This window comes from Mixophyes fleayi, chromosome 6, assembly GCF_038048845.1.
Source record: "Mixophyes fleayi isolate aMixFle1 chromosome 6, aMixFle1.hap1, whole genome shotgun sequence".
NCBI lineage: Eukaryota > Metazoa > Chordata > Amphibia > Anura > Limnodynastidae > Mixophyes > Mixophyes fleayi.
Window position 1 is genome coordinate 202,434,816 of NC_134407.1, and position 23,233 is coordinate 202,458,048.

Genomic DNA, 23,233 nt, shown 5'->3' on the forward strand with positions numbered 1-23,233 from the left:
ATGTATATATTTGTAATTGTCTCTCTCTTTCTCTCTCCCTCCCTTTCTCACACTCTCTATCCCTCTCTCTCTCCCTCTTCCTTCCTCCCTCCCTCTTCCTCTCTCTCTCTCAAACTCTCTCTCACTCTCTATCCCTTTCTCTCTCTCTCTCTCTCTCCCTCCCCCCCTCTCTCTACCCCTCTCTCTCCCTCCTACCCTCTCTCTCCCTCTCCCTCTCCCTCTCTCTATCCATCCCTCCCTCTTCCTCCCTCTCTCTCCCTCCCTATCTCTCTCTCCCTCCCTATCCCTCCCTCTCTCTCACTCTCTATCCCTCGCACTCTGTAACTCTCTCTCTCTCCCTTTCTCACTCTTTTTCGATCTATCTCCCCTTTCTCTCTCCCTCTCTCCCCCTCTCTCTCACTCTCTATCTCTCTCTCCCTCCCTCTCTCTCTCTCCATCCCTCTCTCTCACTCTCCCTCTCCTCCCCTCTATCTCTCACTCTCTCTTTCTCTCTCTCTCTCTACCTCCCTCCCTCTCTCTCTCTCCCTCCCTCTCTCACTCTCTCTCTCCCTCTTTCTCCATATCCCTCTCTCTCTACCTCCCTCTCTCTTCATCTCCCTCTCTCTCCATCTCCCTCTCTCTTCATCTCCCTCTCTCTTCATCTCCCTCTCTCCATCTCCCTCTCTCTCTCCATCCCTCTCTCTCTCTCCCTCTCTCTCCATCTCTCTCTCTCTCTCCCCCCTCTCTCTCTCTTTCTCCCTCTCTCCTCCCCTCTCTCCATCTCTCTCCATCCCTCTCTCTCTCCATCCCTCTCTTTCTCTCTCTCTCTCTCCTATGATGCGTTAGTGTTTTATGCTGTTTTTAGCTGTATTTTATACCTTTATATTTGAAGTATGTTAAGATGTGTGTCCACAGTACAAAACCACTGCAAATGTTTTTTTGCAATTTTTTTTTTACATTTTATAAACCTTTACTGATACATGTATTTTACTGACACATTAACAATATTTGTTGCAAACATTAAAGTTGCAGCAGCCTTAGCAGGGAAAGGCTTCGGGGACTGTAAATTAGGTGTTCACAGTCCTCATTCTATGGCTGTTATACAGCCTTGGTAGTAGAGATATCAGTTTTTTACTGACTTGTTTTTTTACTTTTAATGACCGAAACTATAAGTTAATTTTTAGTGACTGTCCGTTAGCTTAAAAAATAAAACCTACACCCATATGTCTGATAACACAAGAAAAGTGCATGTTTTTCTATGTGGCTTTGTTGGGGTATGATTTGAAATATTGGGGTATATCTGCCATTAAATCACACACAACACTATAACCAAGCAGTCCAGTGTATTATAGAGGAAATAAATAATCATATGTATGATCACATTGTTACTAATACCAGTGTGACTTGTTTTTCTAAATGGTATTGTTGTTTCTTCAGCTCTAATTACAAGTCATCATTATCTCCAGTTACACACTACAGGGAATGCCAGATCTCCAATAGAACATCAGTGGGAGGGGCTGTGTATAAACCACGCCCACCTACTCACCCCTATCCAATTGGAATCTCAACAGCTGCTGTTTAATCTGTTTATGTTTGAGCTGGTTGGTGTTTTGTGTCATCTAATGTACAGGTCTGACATACCAGATGCTGGTCAGCCAATGTTACCCTCCAGGGGGGGGAATTAGAGTTTTTGGTAAAGTGCTATCTACGTCAGCTGTCAGCATTTACCACTGGGACACAAAACACACTCATAGAAAACAGGAATGGAATAAATTACTTTAAAGATACACGTTAGTTGTAACTATTATCGAACATGACTTTTATTTATATTCTCCACTGCACAAACTTACACAGTAACTATAAACATAGTCTGTGGGTGAAAGGGAATAATTCAGTGTGAAGTCTTCTATTTTAATAGAATGTGGATTCTCTCAGATTTTAGTACTCCTGTTGTCTTTTCTGCTTCTTTCCTATATTGTCAGTGTCTTGGTGGTTGTTTGTGTGTGTCTTTTGCAAAAACAAATTTAATAAAATGCACATAGATTAAATGTCCCTACAATGAAAACAACATGCAGAGCAGTGTGTGGTGTGAGGCAATTCTCACCCTGGAATTGTGTTATTGTGGGTGGATTAAATGTTTGTCCCCCCCCCCCACACTTGTCCTGTAATTTGCAATTCTTCAGGCTGCCTGCGAGGGTGCGTTCTCTGTGGAGCTGCCGGATTCTGTGGAGGAGACGTGATGTCAGTGTGGGACTCGTATCATTCAGCCTGGCAGATCTGCAAGGGCACACAGTGGAGGTTTGGAGTGGTGCAGATGGATGGATCTCCTCTCCCAGCTCTCACATGCTGCTCTCTCTCCTCTCCCCTTCACACGGATGGCTGGCTCACTCTGGCATAAGGGGGGGGACACCTTCTTGCCCAGTAGCTGAAACTTTGCCAGGCATGAAAGTTGTCTCTTGAATGACAGAATGGTCGAGCAGAAGGACAGGGCACCCAGCTGTTCCCCGGCAGTGGCCGGCAGTTCCCAGGCGGAGCAGATTGAAGTTCTGGAATCTGTGGACGTCTTACCTATGGCCGCTGAAGATGTAAATATGATTATTTTTTTCCCCCTCTAATCGGATATACCTATTTAAGAGCTAAGTTTAGCTAAGCTGGTGGGGTGGGAATTACCTAATTAACTCCTATGGGTAACTCCCCCCCCCCCCCACACACACACACACTATGGTAGTATTGCTGGTCCTTATAATTAGCCCACAGGTATTTGCTACGACCCCAATAGGCACATCAGAGAGTAACAGTAGATAAAAATCAACAGAGGATAGAGCAATGTTGTATTCAGATTATTAGTTAGTATTGTAGACGTTAGTTTAGAGAGTTACTGAGTAGACACTTTGCTGAGCTTGTAGCAAGTACAGCTATATGTGGTACTGGTGCCCACTACTGTTGCAGAACTGACAAGCCTTAACACTATCATCATCACCATTTATTTATATAGGGCCACTAATTCCGCAGCGCTGTACAGAGATCTCACTCATATCAGTCCCTGCCCCATAGGAGCTTACAGTCTAAATTCCCTAATACACGCACAGACACAGACTAGGGTCAATTATTCTTAGGACTTGTATTTGATGATCAGACATTATGATAAGCAGGGGTCACAGTACATATTTATTACTGAATACGCTGTGAGCGCTGCATGCTTCCTTCCCAGAGAGTCAGGTTTTCGGAGGCTCACGGGCACATCACTGTCCTGTTTTAAATACAGGCAACAAAACTCCACAGTAATCAATGCAGAAAAGTAGTTAGAAGAGCAGAGAAGAGAGAGAATTTTCCTCCATCCTCGGACCAGTGTTTTGTCCCTGAGTTGTTACGCCAGAATATATCTTGATGTCTTTACAGCCTGTAGCTATAATTTATTATTATGGTGACAAATTACCTGAGCTTCACGTCTCTCTGTGATTTCTCACTTCACTAACAGAGAATAAACTAAAAAGGAGACGTGAACAGATGGCAAAAGCTCTTATCGGGTTCAGAGGTCATTTTAAAAGCTGCTTTTTAAGTACAATTTGATGGTATGTACAGTTAGGAATGTATTATGGTGGGACTGGGAGTGAAAACCTAGCTCAGTATTTACATATTGTCATAGTGGTTCAAACTGCATGTGATAGGCACTATCTACTTGTCCTAGAGGCGCTGATATCACCAGTTCTAGACCAGACAGTATCTCATTCAGTATTGGTGCACCTCCTTGGCACAGAGGCAGGGTCACATTGGTTTCTAGTGGAAGGGGTTAATTGTGGTTAAATCTCTCCCTTTCTCCCCTCTCTTTCCCCCCCCCCCCTTCCCTCCCACTCAGCACTGGAAAGATCTCTTTATCCAGGTAAGCACACTCTGTGTTCTGTGTTGTGGTGATGTCATTGTGCTATAATATCACTGTCCCTTCCCTTACACTGACTATATATAAGGCATTGCAGTTGATACATGGAGCAGACTCCCAGAGGAGGAGGTAGAGGCACAATTATCACAACAGGCAATGCATTTACACACACGTGCATCAAACAGCGAGGTGACGGGAGTGTAAAGGTGGCACCGTATGTGGGATCCGCTGCTGGTAAAGCTTGAGAGTCTGTGGTTGTAATGTGGGGCTCAGTATGGAGCAACGTGAGGGGTTACCTGGGACATGGTGTAAAATATGAAGGCGAGCTGCTGCATGACCACAACTCGTCAATGACTGAGATGTGTGAGTGAGTGAGAATGAGATGTAGATTATTACAGGTATATATATATATATATATATATATATAGATATATATATATATATATATATATATATATATATATATATATATATTCTATATATATGTGTGTGTAATTGTTTAGCGGGGCTTAGCAGGTAGAGTTATCACCTATCGCTCTTGCCGTATGTAGAAAGACAGAACAGGGTACTCTGTACACACAATCGTCTGTTCACTACAAAGTCACATCAGAACACTTAAAAAATGATAATTATAAAATAAATAAGCAACAGTTTAAGCATTAATAAAAATATGTATTATGAAAAAATTATATATATTTTTTACATTAAATACATAAATTGAGATGTGTACTGTACATACAATGCGTTGATATAGTAGGTCTTCCTTGCATACACATGTTCTGTACTATCTAGTGGCACGCACACGTGTAGTTTATAATACAAAGACTATGCCGTGTCAGCCATCACTATCAGTCGGCACTTACACCTGCGTTGTTGTGGGTGCAAGTGATATGGCTGAAACCAGGCGTACTTAAGAGAAACCCAGGACATGAATTGGCTGCATCTGCGTTGGCACACCCTTACTGTACATTGCCTGTGCTCATCCGCTGCTTACCACCCCTGTTCCGCCCTCCAACTCGTAGGCAGCTGTACGTGTTATTTGCGTTCAGACGTGAATTGCATGCACTTGTATTCATTGGCGTAAGGTTCCTTTCACACCATGCGCAGAACTATTTCACGCAAAATACGACACGCCTAACGTGAATCAGGCCCAGAATGTGCTGTTACTAAGAATAACCTACTGAATGGCACTAGGGGGTATATTTACTAAACTGTGGGTTTGAAAGGAGATGTTGCCTATAGCAACCAATCAGATTCTGGTTAGCATTTTGTAGAATGCACTAAATAAATGACAGCTAGAATCTGATTGGTTGCTATAGGCAACATCTCCACTTTTTCAAACCCGCAGTTTAGTTAATATACCACTAGGGCTGGAGGTGTGGATTCATATTGTATAAAATAGATTAAATTAAGCATTTTGCCTGTGGTGCACTAAAGATCTGAGAATGCCCAGGCCACCATAAAATGGTCGGGCATGCTGACTCTTGTAGCACCTGTTAGCATACCCACGGCTGCCAGGGCAAGAAGGCACTTGGTGAGCCACATGGGCCAACTTGCCCTGGCATCCAGGGCCCGCTGGGAACTGTAGTGCACCAGGGGAAAATATAAATAATAATACGCACACACTCTTTGAAAAAATAATGTAATTGAACTAAATACTTCCCTACACATCCCTCATTCCAGGATGGCACCTCTGGCACCTTGAAGTACAGAAACACGTCTTAGTAAAATAAAGCACCACAGGTGACACACTGCAGTACCAGCCTAGGTTGGCAGCACTAGGACTAGTTATGCTTTTGTGGAGGGCACAATTTTTAAATTGTAATATATTTTTGGTAGAATCTGTTACATTAGGCCCTATGTGAGGCAGCAGGAACCGCACACATACATGGTTAAGTAATTCTTATGTATGTGGTTATCGTTTTGCTAGTGTAATGTATTTGTCAAAGGAAGTTACTCCTTTGTAGAGCAGGAGCTGTCTGGCTAAATAGACTGAACCCCTGTCACGAGTTTATCCTGCCAGACAATTCACCCCCTGTGCTGATATAATTCAATTTTATCATTCCATATATCGTTTTCATTCTCTTTTGTTTGTGTTCAGCTATTTTCCATGCCTGGATTAGAAAGTTCCACACCTCCCAAGTGTTTTACAGTGTTCATCAGTACAGTGGGTACAGACCCCCACAAAGCGGAATGACATTTTGTTGTGACTACTGCTTTAGAAGCAGTAGGCAACTCCTCTCCGCTTCCTCTTAACTATACCTCCCAACTGTACCGATTTCAGCAAGACAGTCCCGATTTTAGGGCATTGTCCTGCCCATGGATGTGTTTGTCCCACAGAATGTTGGGGAACAGGAGGTATGTAATGGGAAACCTAGATCTTTGCAGCCCTCTGGGAGGCATGATCGTGCCCCTGGCTTGATGTGGCCATGCCCCCACTGAGTTTTGACCACTCCCCCACTGATGTGACCATGCCCCTTATCCCGCTCCCGGGGACAGACATGTTGGACCACCACCACCAGTGGTAGAATGGTGGTGAGCGATTTACACCTCCCTACAATAAGGGGCAGGCTGAGGGTAGAAGGGCATCTGCCCATGGGCTGGTCCCATAGTGAGCTACCTTGGGCTGGGTCACTGGGCCACTTGCATTTTTTTCTTTTAAAATGTTCTTAATAGGCTGCTGTGTCGAGTTTTGACCCCCCCGGGCTAAAATTTACCAGCCCTCCCCTGCCTAGAGTCCCAGTATTCGGGATATAAAAGTCTGGACTGTCTGGAATATCCCTTCAAATTGGGACCATCCCGTCTTAACTGGTACATTTGGGAGGTACGGTAAAGCCTGTACAGACATACGATGCACAGTAAGCGTCTGCTAATATGAGTTTCTGAATTATAAATTGCAGAGGTTATGTTTTTAAGAAGGATAACACTGTATAGTGTGTATATATATGTTACTATTTCTATAACCAGGACCGATTGTATGCCTGCCCCTCTCATCCCACTACTTGGTGGCACAAAACACATTGTCTTATTGTTGACACGCTCAGCCTGGGTGGCTGGTATGTCAGTAATCCCATTCCAACAATCAGAGGAATGTCAGCAATTGTCTGCAGTGTGGAGCAGTTTACAAGACCTCGCTCGCTATCTTAGTACAATCTTCTTCATTGTCTTGCGGGCTGTGTACATTTCAGTGCTGACTGCCAGCATGAGCGATGCTGACATATGGCACCCGGAGTCTAAACACCCCCAGACAATGGCGTCACCTTCAGCCCCATTCAATCAACACTCTTTTAATGAGATATAATTCAGCATAATTCTATATGCGAACATATCACACTCACACATCACTTCTCACTGAGTTCTATATTAATCCACATATACACCGATCAGCCACAACAATAAAACCACCTGCCTAACTAATGTTGTGTAGGTCCCCAACTCTAACCCGTCAAGGCATGGACTCCACAAGACCTCTGAAGGTGCTCTGTGCTATCTGGCACCAAGACGTTAGCAGCAGCTCCTTTAACTCTTGTCAGTTGTGAGGTGGGGCCTCCATGGCTCGAACTTGTTTTACGTCACATCCCTCAGATTGAAATCAGGGGAATTTGGAGGCCAAGTCAACACCTTGAAGTCTTTGTCATGTACCTTAGACCATTCCTGAACAATTGTTGCAGTGTGGCAGGGTGCATTATCCTGCCATCAGCGAACATCGTTGCTTGGTCTGCAACAATGTTTTGGTAGTTGGTACATGTCAAAGTAACATCCACCTGAATGCCAGGACCCAAGGTTACCCAACAGAACATTGCCCAGAGCATCACACTGCCTCCACCTGCTGGCCTTCTTCCCATAGTGCATCCTGTTGCCATCTCTTCCCCAGGTAAACGATACACATGCACCCGGTCATCCACATGACGTAAAAGAAAAAGTGATACATCAGACCAGGCCACCTTCTTCCATTGCTCCATGGTCCAGTTCTGACGCTCATGTGCCCATTGTAGGCACTTTTCGGCGGTGGACAGGGGTCAGCACGGGCACTCTGACCGGTCTGCGGCTACACAGCCCCCTTTCTATCATAGCCAGCATTAACTTTTTGCCAATTTGTGCTACAGCAGCTCTTCTGTGGGACTGGACCAGACTAGCTAGCCTTCGCTCCCCACACACATTAATGAGCCTGACCCTGTTGCTGGTTCACTCAACAACCCACAAGACCTGGAGATGCCCTGACCCAGTCATCTAGCCATCACAATTTGGCGCTTGTCAAATTTGCTCAGATCCATTCACATGCCCATTTTTCATGCTTTCATCATATCAACTTCAAGAAGTGACTATTTGCTTGCTGCCTAATATATTCCTCTTGACAGGTGTCACTGTAACGAGATGATCAATGTTATTCACTTCACTTGTCAGTGGTTTTAATGTTGTGGCTGATGTACATAATAGAGACATGCACAGTAGAGTGTTATCCTTTTATGAGACATCATCTTTGACTGTAATTTATAATCCGCATACCCACTACAGCCAGGGATTGTGGGTAATGATCCTTTTACATCATAATCGTACAGGATACAAAGCTGCCACTGCAGCCAGAGATTCTGGTCAATGCTGTTACCTCGTAATCACACAGTATACAGAACTACTGCTGCAGCCGGGGATTCTGGGTGATATTGTGTTACCTCATAACCACACAGTATATGGCGTTAGCGCTGCAGCCAAAGATTCTGGGTAATGGTCTGTTACCTCCATGATCATACATTATACAGAGCTAGCACTGCAATCACAGATTCTGGCTAATGTTCACTTCTCATACCTCATAATCACATAGTGTACAGAGTTATTGCTGCAGCCAGAGATTCTGGCTAATGTTCTGTAATTATACTCATAATTATAGAATACACAGACCCATCACTGCAGTAATGTGGTTTCCTCATAATCACACAGTACACAGAACTGCCACTACAGCCAGCGATTCTGGGTAATGATCATTTACCTCATAATCATACAGTATACAAAGCTACTGCTGCATCACTACAGCCAGGGATTTGGGTAATGTTCTGTTGTCCAGGAATGCTTGGGCCTCATAGCAAGATTGTGATGGGGAAGGTCTGCACAACATAATAAATTCATACCTTCCAAAATGTCTGTTACATCCTCACTCAATATCCAGCAAGGCAGAGTAATAGTTGCATTTCGTGCAATCTATAAAATTAGACTGAATTATACATACAGTCATTTTATCCTCATTATTTTCCAAATCATATAATTTACAATCTGTTTGTACTTTATGTCATATGTTTTCCCCTGGAAGAAGGCACCTTATGTTGCCTGGCCCCATGTCAGTCACCTGGACTACTATAGCTATAATTATGCCCATGTCTGTTATTTCACAATGACACAGTATACAGAGCTATCACTGTGTGAGGATTCACAACACTAGCTCCAGATGACAGCTGTCAGAGTACAATTACTGTGAGGATTCATAACACTAGCTCCAGATGACAGTTGTCAGGGAACAATTACTGTGAGGATTCACAACACTAGCTCCAGATGACATCGTTCAGAGAACAATTACTGTGAGGATACACAAAACTAGCTCGAGCTGACAACTGTCAGAGAACAATTACTGTGAGGATTCACACACAACACTAGCTTCAGATGACAGCTGTCAGAGAGCAATTACTGTGAGGATACACAAAACTAGCTCCAGATGACAGGTGTCAGAAAGCAATTCACAATGAAAGCTACAAACACCTCTCAATTCCTGTAGTCAACACTCTGCTATGAACAGTAATCTAGCTAGTCACCACACCTTTATAAAGTCCCTGAGTTCAACCAAACTTTTGCAGGAGCTAAGTTTTTTTGTGGATTTCTCTGCTTGTGCTTTGAAGGAGACTTATTTTGTTTGACTGTAGGTCATGAATTCAATTCCCGACCATGGCCTTATCTGTGTGGAGTTTGTATGTTCTCCCTGTGTTTGCATGGGTTTCCTCCGAGTGCGCCGGTTTCCTCCCACAATCCAAAAACATACTAGTAGGTTAATTGGCTGCTATTAAATTGCCCTTAGTTTCTCTTGGTCTGTCTGTGTGTATGTTAGGGGATTTAGATTGTAAGCTCCAATGGGGCAGGGACTGATGTGAATGAGTTCTCTGTACAGCGCTGCAGAATTAGTGGTGCTATATAAATAAATAGATTATGATGATGATGATGACTGTACATCACGATTCTTCCTTCTCCAATCCCTTGACTTTGGCTTCGTCCATTACTATCCTACCTTCAACAATCCATTGACCTTAGTTGGTACCTCAATACCACTCCTATCAGGACTAAGTGGCTTGGCGGGGCTGGTGTGTCTCTGATAGCTACCCAAGGCAAGTTCTTCTTTCCTGGGAACTACCACCTCCATGACAAACTGCATCCAACGATTCTGGCCACAATGATCCATATTACTACAATGAAGGGCCGTGCCTGGGTTGGGCTAATTTCTATGTCAAACATAGTTGCCAACTGTTCTTAATTTTCTGGAACAGTCCCAGGTTTTAAAGTTACTGGAAAGTATTCTAAAAACAAATGTACTTGGTTTTAAATATTGACAGCTGCAGAGTACAATTCCTGTTTTTCTGCTTTTCAGATGCAATTCACAACATCAAATCTTATTCTCTGAGCTTTATAAGTGAACATGTATAGAAGATAAGAGTGCAAATTACAGAAAGCGTGCGTCGGTCTTCAATGTCGTATCTGTCAAGGATGCGATGTGCTGCAGCCGGGACCTGCTGCTAAACACGAATTATGAGCTCATGTGTTTTTGTAGCAATGATGCCAGCAGCTGGCGTCAAGCTGTTCTCCTCACGCAAATAGCATGTTCCCGTGCGCACCGCCTGCGGGAGCATTGACTGTGTCTGGCCAGGATTTCTTCATGTTCTGATTGACACCAGTGTTGCTGTTTACATTGGCTTGAAATCAGCTGGGACTCGCGTAGCTTGTCTGACGAGATATTACGCCCGCACTTGATGGGAAGCTGTTTCCACTACTTTTTCAGTCATTTTCGCACATGATTTTTATTTTTGTGAAGCTTTTATGTTTTTCCCCATGTTGGCGTGGATTCTTCCCACAATTCAAACATATACTGGCCGGTTAATAAGCGCTAATATAGCTGATGTAAGGAAATGAAAAAAAATGCACATCCTCCCCCACCAGATGCTATTCCCACTCCCTTTAAATGGGGGGTTTGGGTTAATAATATAACAAAATAAAGAAAAATAATAGTTTTGTCAGTGGTGCACTACAAATCCCAGCATGCCCAAGCCGCTATTAAGTGGTTGGGCATGCTGGTACTTGTAATGCTACAAGTGCCAGCATACCCAAGTGTCAGGGACATGCTGGCACTAGGCGAACCAAAATGGCAGCATGCCCTGGTACCCAGGGCTTGTTAGGATCTGTAGTGAACCAGAGAAAAATGTAAATGAGACTCAGACGCTGTCCTTTAATTGAATTAAAAAAAAAGCACCCTCTTTATTTTCTCACCCGGGCTGGCACCGTTGGAATCTTGATGGAAAAATCCTGGTCTACAGCAAACAAAAAAACATAATTGACAGCGATAGACTAGCGCCGCTAATGAGCTCTTAGCAATTACACTGTAATATTTATAACCAGGGGATTTCCAATGCTCTGAGGTCAGGGATGACTGGCATAGACTCATTCTGGTATTGCAACTTTCAGAGGGACCCCAAGCTTTTTGTTCCCCCAGTTTTGCAACTACCAGGCTGGCAGCAATTTCTAGTTCTGTGATCATCATTGTCAACATGGATCTTGCACCAGGAGGGTGGCAGCCGCAACAGATACGTCTCCAAGAGGCATATCTGTGGATGCTTCCAGCTCTACATAGCGCGTAAGGAGTATTAACACACCCTTACTGTACTCAGGCTGCACCAGCCCTCCCCTTTCCTTCCCCCTCTTCCGCAAGTGTACACGTAGAGTGGTGTAACGGAGAGATATATATCGCCAACTGCTTGCAAACTGAGATGTAATCCGTACTCCTGCGCATGCGCTGTAGAAGTGCGCAAGTGGAAATACGTCTCAATTTACTATAAATTCACATTAAGGAAAAACGCGTTTAGAGTTTTTTGTGTCGGAGTTATGTCTGACTCCACGTGAGCCCCACAATGCGGAATGACATTGTGCAGAATGGTGGAGCAAAGCCAGAGGTCAAATATTGTGTCATTGGAACATACTCCTAGGCCATGAAACCTGATTTGTGCAAAATCAGCTCATCTACATGCGATACAAGACATTAATGTCCAGTCAAGTGATTGTTGTAGCTCTGTATACATATACTATAGAAGATTATACTGGGCTATGAAAAAATATATGGCGTCGCTTATGCTCGGAGCTGGGACCCACTGGACCCAAGTCATTACATTGACAACACCCTTTCTTTTCACTGTTTAAGCCTTTCACACAGCGTCCCTTGTTTGGATCCATGGTAGTTGGGGTCTGTAGAATAATAAAAAAATGTTACATTGGCCTCTACACCACCAGTAGTGTATTGTACATATATATACCTAGTGACCACTTTATTAGGTGCACCTTTCTAGTACAGGGTAGGAACCTCTCTGCCCCTCATGGCATGTATTCAACAAGGTGCTGAGAACATTCCTTAGAGATTGTGGTCCATGTTGACGTTATGGTGTCACACAGCTGCTGCAGATTTCTTGGCTGCACATTCATGCTGCAAATCTCCCGTTCCCCTGTTGGTCAGAGGGTTGTTGTCTTGTGTTAGCTCAGGGGCTGGTTGGGCTGGTGGCATTTTACCCCCCTGGCTACTTTGTGCTGAGTGTTCCTAATAGGCTACTGAGACGATTCTCGCCCTCAGGGTTAACATTTGCCAGACAGCCCCAGCTCTAAGTGCCATCTGAAGTATGACGTTTTACACACCGTAAGGCTCCTTGTTTGTCTATTTGAAATGGGGGGTGTCTGGGCAGGTGGATTGAATAAACCTTATAAATACAAGGTTAATGATAGCTTGGAGAAGAATAGAGAGCTTTATACCTGGAAGGATTCCCAGAGCACATATCTATTCTGCTGTCTGTGGAAAGCCTTGTTCCACAGCGAGCTGTCCTCAGCGCTGGTCTCATTTGATTTACTTGTCTACTGACAATGGACGACCTTTAACCCAGGTCACTGACAAGTTGGTGAATAAAGAGGGAGGATGAAAGAGATCGGCCCAATTGCGGCAGCTGGGTAGCTGGGAATGGCTGATGAAACACATTAAGATCAGATTGATATATTGTCCTCTCAGGTTGTCATCTGGCTGCTAAGACTGAGGACAGGGAACAGATTTCTTATAACTCATTTACAAACATTGCATTTAGGTGCGGAATTCTTACTAAATCCTAGCAACCAATCAGCAATTGTCTTTTATTTAGTGCAAATTAAACAAGCATGTGCCTGATTGGATGTTGTGCTTTGTTGCAAATCTTGCACCTGAATGCAATGTACATATGTATATATGGGTGTATGTGTGAATATGTGGTGAGATTGATAGGCTGAACAGGTACAGGCACTGGCATTTCCCTTAAATAGACTGATAACAATGATCTCTTCTGAAGAGCTGACAATTGGAACCTTGATAGTCGACTGGTGCATTGACTAGAGCTTTGTGAGCACAGCAGAGAAGTTAGAGGCAAGTCTGATCTGCATCCCACGTCTTTCTCCACCTCTGACGTCCCAGCCGCCCCCGCCTGTGATTTATGGGGAGAGCTGTGGGCTGTGGCACATTCTGCTTGTTGAGACATATATCCCAGGAGAGTTTCCATTATTTGCTTCCTTTGTATGTTCTGTACCTGCATTACCTCCTCTGACGGTTCGTATCAGAAGATGCTGTAATCTGGTTCATTGAGGAGCTCACAGATAGAGTGAACTACACCGCTATGTAAATTCTCTTTTCTCCAGGCTTTTCCGCTGTCCAAAGCTTGTGTCACACAGTGTGTGGGCATTGCTGAACAGTCCCCAAATCTGTACTATACAACCCCCATTCATGCTTCCTTTACTTTTTTTATAGAAATCCGTAGAAAATTAATAGATTCCTACTAATACTATCTATATGTTACAGTTATATGTGGACTCTCCAACAAAACATGAACACTGGACAGTTCCTTTGTACTATACACTCTTGCATTTATGAAATTGGAACTTATATACCATATTCAATACAAGAATACTTAGAATTACCCCAGCGTATAGAACAGGGGAAGTGATACTATGCAGCATAACAGCATACCGAACAAAACAAGTGGTAGAAGAAGTGGTACTGTGTAATTATCCACACATAGAGAATTGAATTAGATAGGGACAATTACATAGAGAATAAGTTGTACTGTAAACATTTTGTTATAGAATAGAACAGTATATAACAATAGAATTATATATATATATATATATATATATATATATATATATATATATATATATATATATATATATATATATAACAACATATAACAGTATATAACAATAGAAATGACATTTAACTGAAAAGGATCTTCCGGGACAGCTTGGTCCCGATCGGTGGGACAGTTGGGGGGGGGGGGAGTGGAGAGAATAGGGCAGCCTAACGCTTCAAAAGCACTAGGCACGTCCCCTGGTGTGGCCACACCGCTTTCCCGCTGCTGGAGAGACAAACATTAGGAGGTAAGCCAATGGAACAAGACACACACAGACTAGGGTCCATTTTTCGCCAATAAATCTACCAGTATGTTCGATTGTGGTAGGAAACTGGAGTACCCGGAGGAAACCCACACAAACATACACACCGATAGGGTCCTGGTTGGAATTGAACCCCAGCACTATGAGGCTGCAAAGCTAACCAGTGGATCAGATCAAGATCCCTGTGCAATTTTATGAATTAGTACTTTCCTGGAAAATACTACCAGCAAGTGTGGTAGGCTGCAAAACTGTAAGAAGCAGAGTATAGGGGCAATTGCTGTGTGTGTAAGAGTGCTCATTGCAGAATATCTTTAGAAGACTAAGGGCTAAATTTACTAAATGGGTTTGAAAAAGTGGAGATGTTGCCTATAGCAACCAATCAGATTCTCTCTGTCATTCATTTAGTACATTCTACAAAATGATAGCTAGAATCTGATTGGTTGCTATAGGCAACATCTCCACTTTTTCAAACCCGCAGTTTAGTAAATCTAGCCCTATGTCTGTTCTCTGCTAAATTTGATATTTTTGGTTTAATAACATTTTCTCTGTATCACTAAGTAGTTTACTATCCGCTGCCTGACAGGAAGACATGTTAATTAGTGTTTCCTCCTGGAATCACGGATTAATCCCCATGTATTTGTACACAGACGTCAATCAGGTTGACAATGTTGTCACAACATCTCCGTGCTAATCCCGCTTAGTGGTTTTCTGGCAGATGTCTGAGGTCGCTGGTGCTGTTTATTGACATCTGAATCGCATGTTAATATGGTGAGGTGCAGTGTGGGAATCGGGGTATTACAGGCCCCCAATAAAACATTTTAGGGGCTCGATTTTGAGTCTGTGAGCCAATAACATGCCTTATATGTATTTTATATTTCTATACATGATAATATACTATGTTGAATTTTAGGTACTGGAATGTGTTCTGTATCTCTGATCCAGATCAATAGAAAGTTGTGAGTACCAAGAATACCAAGTAGACACTTAGGAGCCGAATGTATTGACCTGTAAACTTATATCATGCCAGGTGTGTTTGACTAGAGTTAGAGCACATGATTCTTCATATCCTGTGCATCTGTATGGCCACAGTTTGGTTTGAAATTGTTGCGGATAGTACAACCTGTAGCCAATGAGATCATTGGAATTGTGCACAGCAGCACAGATTATTTCAGATAATCGTTGTACCGATCTTGTGGGATGCAAATGACCTTTCCACTTGTGTGACTGTGTTATTGAGGACAAGCATGCATGTGACACTGTCATGATGACGGGGGAATGGAAGCGAGCAGGAAGCCACAAATGAGCTAGACAGTGGAAGGAGCATAGTCCTCTAACAGCACAATGCAGTGATGTAACATTGATGCTGGAAGAGTGGGGTGACAGACTCACCTCCTACAGAAAATAAGGTTTCTACATCCAATTTGTTATATGATATTATGCAGATTAGTTCTTTAAACAGTATGTTACAACACCCATCTAATCCAACACAGAAATAACTGTGCACTTGCATTACATTTCTAACACACAGATTCTCCAAATATAGACTATTTCGTTCTGGGTTTTTTCAGTCATAGGCATCAAAAATGGAGAGAGGAGCTACCAGAGCAATGATATTAATTGGTAATTGATAGAGAGTGGGGGATTTAGGTTGGCAAACGTACCCCTACGCAAACATGCCCGGACGCAAGTTAAATATGTCCAGCTGCATTTGGAGCTGCATCACACAAGTGCGTCTAAACTCTAAATACAGATATAACCAACGCACAAGTTAGTATTTACATGGCAAGTAGAGAACTTGCACATAAGGGGCATGATTAATCAAGCAACATAAATACCGATATGTGCAGGATTTTGCTTAAAATCACTTTGCGCATGCTCAGAAACGCACTATACACCAGTGAACGCAACTGCATGCAATCCATCTTCGAACACAAACGACACTTCCGACAGCATCTGCTTTCAAGGGTGGAACTGGGGGAGGTGGAAAGGGGCAGACACAGTAGGCAATGTACAGTAAGGGCGTGCCAAGGTCCAGAACACGCATATTCGTCCGATTCAAGCTCTGGGCATCTCTCGGGTACGTGTTTTTAGCCGTATGACTTGCACCAGCTACAGGTCAGGTGTAAGTGCCGAGTGATAGCAATGACGGTCACATATGGAGCATGTAAGAATGCATTTTATGTACAGCATACTTGCCTACTCTCCCGGAATTCCCGGGAGGCTCCCGAATTTCGGGGAGTCCTCACGGAGTCCCGGAAGAGTAGGCAAAACTCCCGAAATTTGACACGGGGCTTAATTGTGTCATTAAACTCCGCCCCCTCTATTCAATGCCGTGATTTTTGGCTTTATCCTAGTGGGGGCGGGGCTCCTCCTACTACCCCATGTCACATGACTTCTCCCCCGGATCTCCCGCCGGGTGAGAAATCTTAAAAGTGGGCATGTATGCTGTACAGTAGACACTCAGATCATGATACATGTATTTAATGAAAAAAAAAACTAAAAGTTTTTGTTATGTTTGATTATTATTATTATTATTATTATTATTAATAGGTGTTAATGTATCTAATAATATTTTTTTAAACTGTACATTCTGATGGGATGTTAGGCATGGTGCGTATCCTGCTGTGTGTTGTGTCTGTATGCATACGGCAAGTGGTGTATAGACAGAGCGTACTTACACCCAGATTCAACTAGAAACATAGAACTTGAATCCACTTTAAAAAAAAAAACAGAAATTGCGTCCATTTTTCATCTCACTCTTTTTTTTTTGTTTTTTGTTTTAGTCGTGCATTTAAACAAGAAAAGTATATAATTCAGCAATTTACAATGATAAAAATTGGGACAGGATATGTAAGCATTCTGCATGAATACTAAATAAATATGCAAATAACATATTAAAATATAATCTACAGGTCTCAAATAATGCAAGTCTGAATAAATACACTTGCGTGCAAGTTGGGGTTTAACAAATATCAGGGAACTTGAGCTTAGTTCTGCCCGTACTCTGCGGCTCTGACTAAATGTGACGCGCCGTATGTTAACAGATAGAACAGACTGCGGTATACGCACAAGCATATGTATAATATAAGGTCACTTAAGCACATAAACAAAAATGTTATATTGTAAAATAAACTAACAACTCTAAACAGTATAATAATTAAAAAAGTGGTGAATTTTTTTTTTTTTATTAAAACTTTGTTTACATTAAATACATAAATCAAGATATTCTTAATGCATACTGTACATACAGTGCGTTTTTATTATCTTCGTTGCACAGACATGTATGCTGGCTCCTGGCACGTATTTGTGTACTCTCCCAAACAAAGACTATGCCATGTCAGTCATCATCATCAGTCGGCTCTTACACCTGACCTGTAGCTGGTACAAATGGTACAGCTGAAACGAAGCGTGCTTAAGATAAATCCAGGACTGGTATTGGCCACATCTGCATCAGAACATCCTGGCCCCGCGACCCACGGCCCTTCGCCCCTTCCCTCCCCCCGATCCGCGCTTCAAGTCGTAGAGAGTCATATGTGTCATTTGCGTTCAGACATGAATTGCATGCAGTTACGTTCATTGGCGCAAGGTCCGTTTCTGAGAATGCGCAGAACTATTTCACCCAAGATACACATGCAATTGAAGTTATGTCCGAACATGAATCAGGCCCATAGTTCCTAGAGATGTATACATGACATTTGTGAATGTGTAGTGTGGCATTTCTTGCACAAAATTATGATGTGCACATGCACTTTCGTCCATCTCTAAAGTGAGCTCATAAAGTCTCATGCACAGGAGTAACATATATTTAGAATTTTTTAATTGTAAATGCCTACTCTATGTGTTTCCCTAAAGAAATATGTATTAAAAAGTGATTTTAGTTTAAATTTAAGTATGAAATTATTGATGTATTTTAGGGTCCCAATCATCAGTTATTTATATAGCGCCACTAATTCCGTAGCGCTGTACAGAGAACTCACTTACATCAGTCACTGCCTCATTGGAGCTTACAGTCTAAATTTCCTAACATACACACACAGACAGAGACAGACTAGGGTCAATTTGATAGCAGACAATTAACCTATTAGAATGTTTTGGGAGTGTGGGAGGAAACCAAAGCACCCGGAGGAAACCCATGCAAACACGGGGAGAACATACAAACTCCTGACAGATAAGGCCATGGTCGGGAATTGAACTCATGACCCCAGTCCTGTAAGGCAGAAGTGCTAACCACTAAGCCACCGTGCTGCCCGTTTAACCCGATCAATCTTAGGGTCATTTCTTAGTCTAAATAAATGTATAGCCTACTGACTGTAATGTGTCATCCGTGTTTCCTCGGTCATGGACTGGTTCAATTTATATATTAGGTACACGTGTTCATGTAAACGTGTGTGTGCATTGGTTGATTAGTTGGCTCCTACTCTCATCTCCTGATTCCCAGCAGTGGAAAGTTGCGATTACTTATTAAACCCACTCTCCCCCTCCCACTCTCCCTGCATGAGGGATCAATGACTCAGGGTTGTTTTCCGCTCCATTACAAACCAGCTGGACACTCAGATGATTTGCATGGCATAGTCAACATACAGCTTTTACTGGGAATTCCTCTTGTCTGCCACCCACACCGTCCCCCAGGCCTTCATTATCCACAAGACCGGTCGCTTTACCACCTCCGCAGGGTCTGTCTGTCAGAGGCTGACCAATGCATGTAATAAGCGCTGTACAACAAGATGGAATTTAGAGTTCTGAGTAAGATACACTTGCAGCTTCCTGGAGAAGCGGATTGGAACGTGTCAAGTGCAACTTGAGCTCTGTTGAAGATACACGCTGATAATGATGATCATCCACACGTGTCTTTACTAGTGGAAAAAAAAAAGTTAAATGGATAATAATAAAAAAGATGTAGCCATTGCCCCCAAAAAGTTAAAACCAGCACTCAGGGGGGAGGGGGGGGGAACATATTTGTCATTTCCAATTGAGCTACTGCAGGAAAAAATATTCCCATTGGATTTTTAAAGAGGTAAACGACCGATGTGGGAATTGCTTGTATGTCATCGCATTTTATATGGAAAATGCGACTTTTGCATATATTAATAATAGTCAAGACACTTCATTACATTATTATATTGTGTACAGGAAGGGTAAGGTGACTACTAACCCCATCAAGCCGCATCTCTGTGCTGTCGTTAGGTATAAATAGACACATTACTGAGGCTGGGTACACACTCCAGAAAATTTCTCCCAATGCGATATAGTTAACGATGATACCAACAATGAAAATGTAAAAAAAAAAAGTCATCGTCATCATCACCATTTATTTATATAGCGCCACTGATTTCGCAGCGCTGTACAGAGAACTCATTCACAAGTCCCGATCAGAATGCTGAGTCATGTGTACATACAAAACACATTTTAAATGATTTACCTTCAGATCTGTGCTCTTCATCTGTCATAACCATCGGCTGAAAGAATTGTGACTCTGCACATTCCTTAGCGTTCTATGGACACTGCGGTCCTGAGTGCGTACACGCTGCAGAATTGGAACGACATTGTTTCATCGTTGAATGACATTTTTTGTCCAGTTTAAGAATCAAACATTACGATGTGCTTTGGTCCGATAATTGCTCATTGTTGCATCGTACACACTAATGTGGTATCGGGCCGAACGGTCATTTACCGTTTGATTGGTCCGATAATCGGCTGAAAACCCTGTAGTGTGTACCCACCCAGCCTTACACCTAAAGCAGTGTATCCCAAACTTTCTCAGTTTAAGGCACCGTTAGGGTCTCAATAATTTTTTCAAGGCACCCCTAAGCCCAAAAAATTAACAAGTAGTCCCCCCACTTGCTTACCACCAGGCCTGGCTGCGGCACCTCTATGAGATTCCTGCGGCACCCCAGGAAGCCACGACGCACAGTTTGGGAATCTCTGACCTAAAGTGTGCATGGTGCAAATCCTTCTGGCTTTGAGGTGCATTCACCTATAGATTCTTCTGACTCAACAGGCACAAGGTAAATGCACTATTTGTTGTGTGTATTTTTCTACATGTGCTCAGTCCCCAAATGTGTCCACAAATGTGTGACCCACCATGCTCGGGAAGGTGCGAACAAAAATGTACACAATCGAGTCCTATTTCCAGGCACGTTGAGCATCGTGTGTCCCGGAATTCAATAGATCCCCTGCCATTTGATGCGTATAAATGACGTACGAGACGACTCCCGCTGAATTGAATCGACCCCCATATCTGTATTGTCTCGCTGTGTGTAGAAGGCCTTTGTCTTCTAAAGGTTGAGTTATGTGGTCCTGCACGGGTCAATTCAAGCAAATATATGTGACATTAATGTACTGATCCTTAATTATCTGCCAGAATGTCAAGAAACATGCAGCTGGCTTATCAGAATACATAGTTAATAGACCTACACATTACATGGGCTTCATATTGAAAATATTTACTTTAAGCAAAAAAATAAATAAACTGTGTATGTATTTGTGTAATTCTTAGTGTTCTGCAAAATACGATTACACCAGGGTTTCCCAAACCCAGTCCTCAGGGCTCCCTAACAGTGCAGGTTTTCCAGATCTCCTTGCTGGAGCACAGATGTATTCATTACTGACTGACACATTGTAACAGATCCACAGGTGGTCCTAATTATGTCACATGTGATCTGGAAAACCTGCACTGTTGGGGAGCCCTGAGCACTGGGTTTGGGAAACCCTGGATTACACCTATGTATGTGAGATGATGTATTTGTATTTCAAAAGTCAGTATTGAGTAAAATAAATAAAGTATCCATCATTTAAGGTATTTATTCTTCAGAACTGGGTCCACAAGGTGTGCAGGAAATGTTGGTAGCATTTATATCCTTATAATTAGTGCTTAATTATAAAGATATTAAGTCACCTTGGAGTTCTCTATAAAATGTCCTTTTTAGTTGTCACTATGACCTGTAGCAGCTGTATAACACGATTGGTGCCTAAATCCTCATATTAGTTATATTTCATTATAGTGCTAAAATAATCTGCAGTGCTGTACAAACAATTTTGGTAGCAGATAAAGGTCAACCTTCCTATCTAGTTAGCCATTTCCCTTATTTTCAGGACAGACCTGTGTTTATATCAGGGATATTTAAATATCTTTACCGTTTTATTTGTTTTTAACTACATCTGCTGGGAGTTTGCTCCAGTCATCTACTACTTTTTCATCAAAATAATATTTTCCAATATTATTCTGTGTCTTTGCTAAGCCACCCTATATATATTCAAATGATACATTAAGAGGCGACTAGGGTTTTCTCACATCATCATCATTTATTTATATAGCACCACTGATTCCGCAGCGCTGTACAGGGAACTCATTCACATCAGTCCCTGCCCCATTGGAGCTTACAATCTAAATTCCCTAACACACAGACAGACAGTGAGAGAGAGAGACTAGGGGCAATTTGATAGCAGCCAATTAACCTACTAGTATGTTTTTGGAGTGTGGGAGGAAACCAGAGCACCCGGAGGAAACCCAGGCAAACACGGGAAGAACATACAAACTCCACACAGATAAGGCCATGGTCGGGAATTGAACTCATGACCCCAGTGCTGTGAGGCAGAAGTGCTAACCACTTAGTAAGAGATCACATTTATTACAGGACCATCCAAGCTGATTTCACCAAGCTTAAAACATAAGTGAATTCAAAAGTAACAGTTGCGGAGAAATCTTTGTAATTAAGACACAGACGTGAGAGAGCAGCCATGTGTGTGTGTACTCTTTTCTTTTCTAAGAAGTAGTACGATCCGTGTGCCACCTCCCGGTGCTGGTAATGTGGCGATTCCAGATCAATGGCACAAGAAGAAAAGTAATTGCAAAATATGGGGATTTCTGTTGATTCTCCAGCACCTGCCCGGCCGCCGTCTCACATAATATAAAGTGACCGTGTGGGACTGGCAGCCCCTTTACAAGCGTTTGTCTGTATTTGTTCACAAACAAAGGCCTTTTGTGTCAAGATTAAACATATTTATGCTTCTTCCTCGCAGCTTCTTTACATAAGAGGATTATCAATTCATACTCCAGGGTTTGTGCTGACTGCCATCTGGGACCCTCTCGTCTGGGGCTCTTCTCAGCTGGAATTCTCGGGGGCCAACAAAGACCCTCTTTGTGAATGAAATGTGTAAAGATTGAAGCCCATTGCTCTTTTGTTAATTTTTTTTTTTTTTACTACACTTGTGGGACTCTGTACATAACAAAGAGATCTTTTGAGGCTTGTACAGCTTTGGAAACATGAAGAAGAGACCTATGAGGTCTATAGAGATCTGGACACACAAAAAAGGGACCTGTCAAGTTCATTGAGCTCTAGACACATGAAGAAAAGACCTGTGAGGTTCATGTAGCCCTGGACACAAGAAGAAGTGACCTGTACAGTTACTACAGCTCTGGACATGTGAAGAAGAGACCTGTGAGGTTTATGGAGCTCTGGACACAAGAAAAAGAGACCTGTGAGGTTTATGGAGCTCTGGACACATGAAGAAGAGACCTGTGAGGTTTATGGAGCTCTGGACACAAGAAGAAGAGACCTGTGAGGTTTGTGGAGCTCTGGACACATGAAAAAGAGACCTGTGAGGTTTATGGAGCCCTGAACATGTGAAGAAGTGACCTGTGTGGTTGATGGAGCTCTGGACACATGAAGAAGAGACCTGTGA

General features: G+C 42.7%; 1 protein-coding gene across 4 annotated transcripts in view; it reads left to right on the top strand.

Moving 5' to 3' along the window:
* Nucleotides 1–2,150: 2,150 nt before the first annotated feature.
* The window catches only part of RHBDL3 (rhomboid like 3), a 45,189-nt gene continuing 24,106 nt past the window's right edge, over nucleotides 2,151–23,233 (top strand). The window contains exons 1-2 of one of the 4 annotated variants that reach the window (XM_075178086.1): nucleotides 2,151–2,564; nucleotides 3,836–3,859. In XM_075178086.1, coding sequence (XP_075034187.1) covers nucleotides 2,448–2,564; nucleotides 3,836–3,859 — 141 coding nt within the window. In that variant the 5' untranslated portion in view covers nucleotides 2,151–2,447. The remainder of the gene's footprint in view (nucleotides 2,565–3,835; nucleotides 3,860–23,233) is intronic. The other 3 variants (XM_075178084.1, XM_075178087.1, XM_075178085.1) reach the window with 3 other exon arrangements.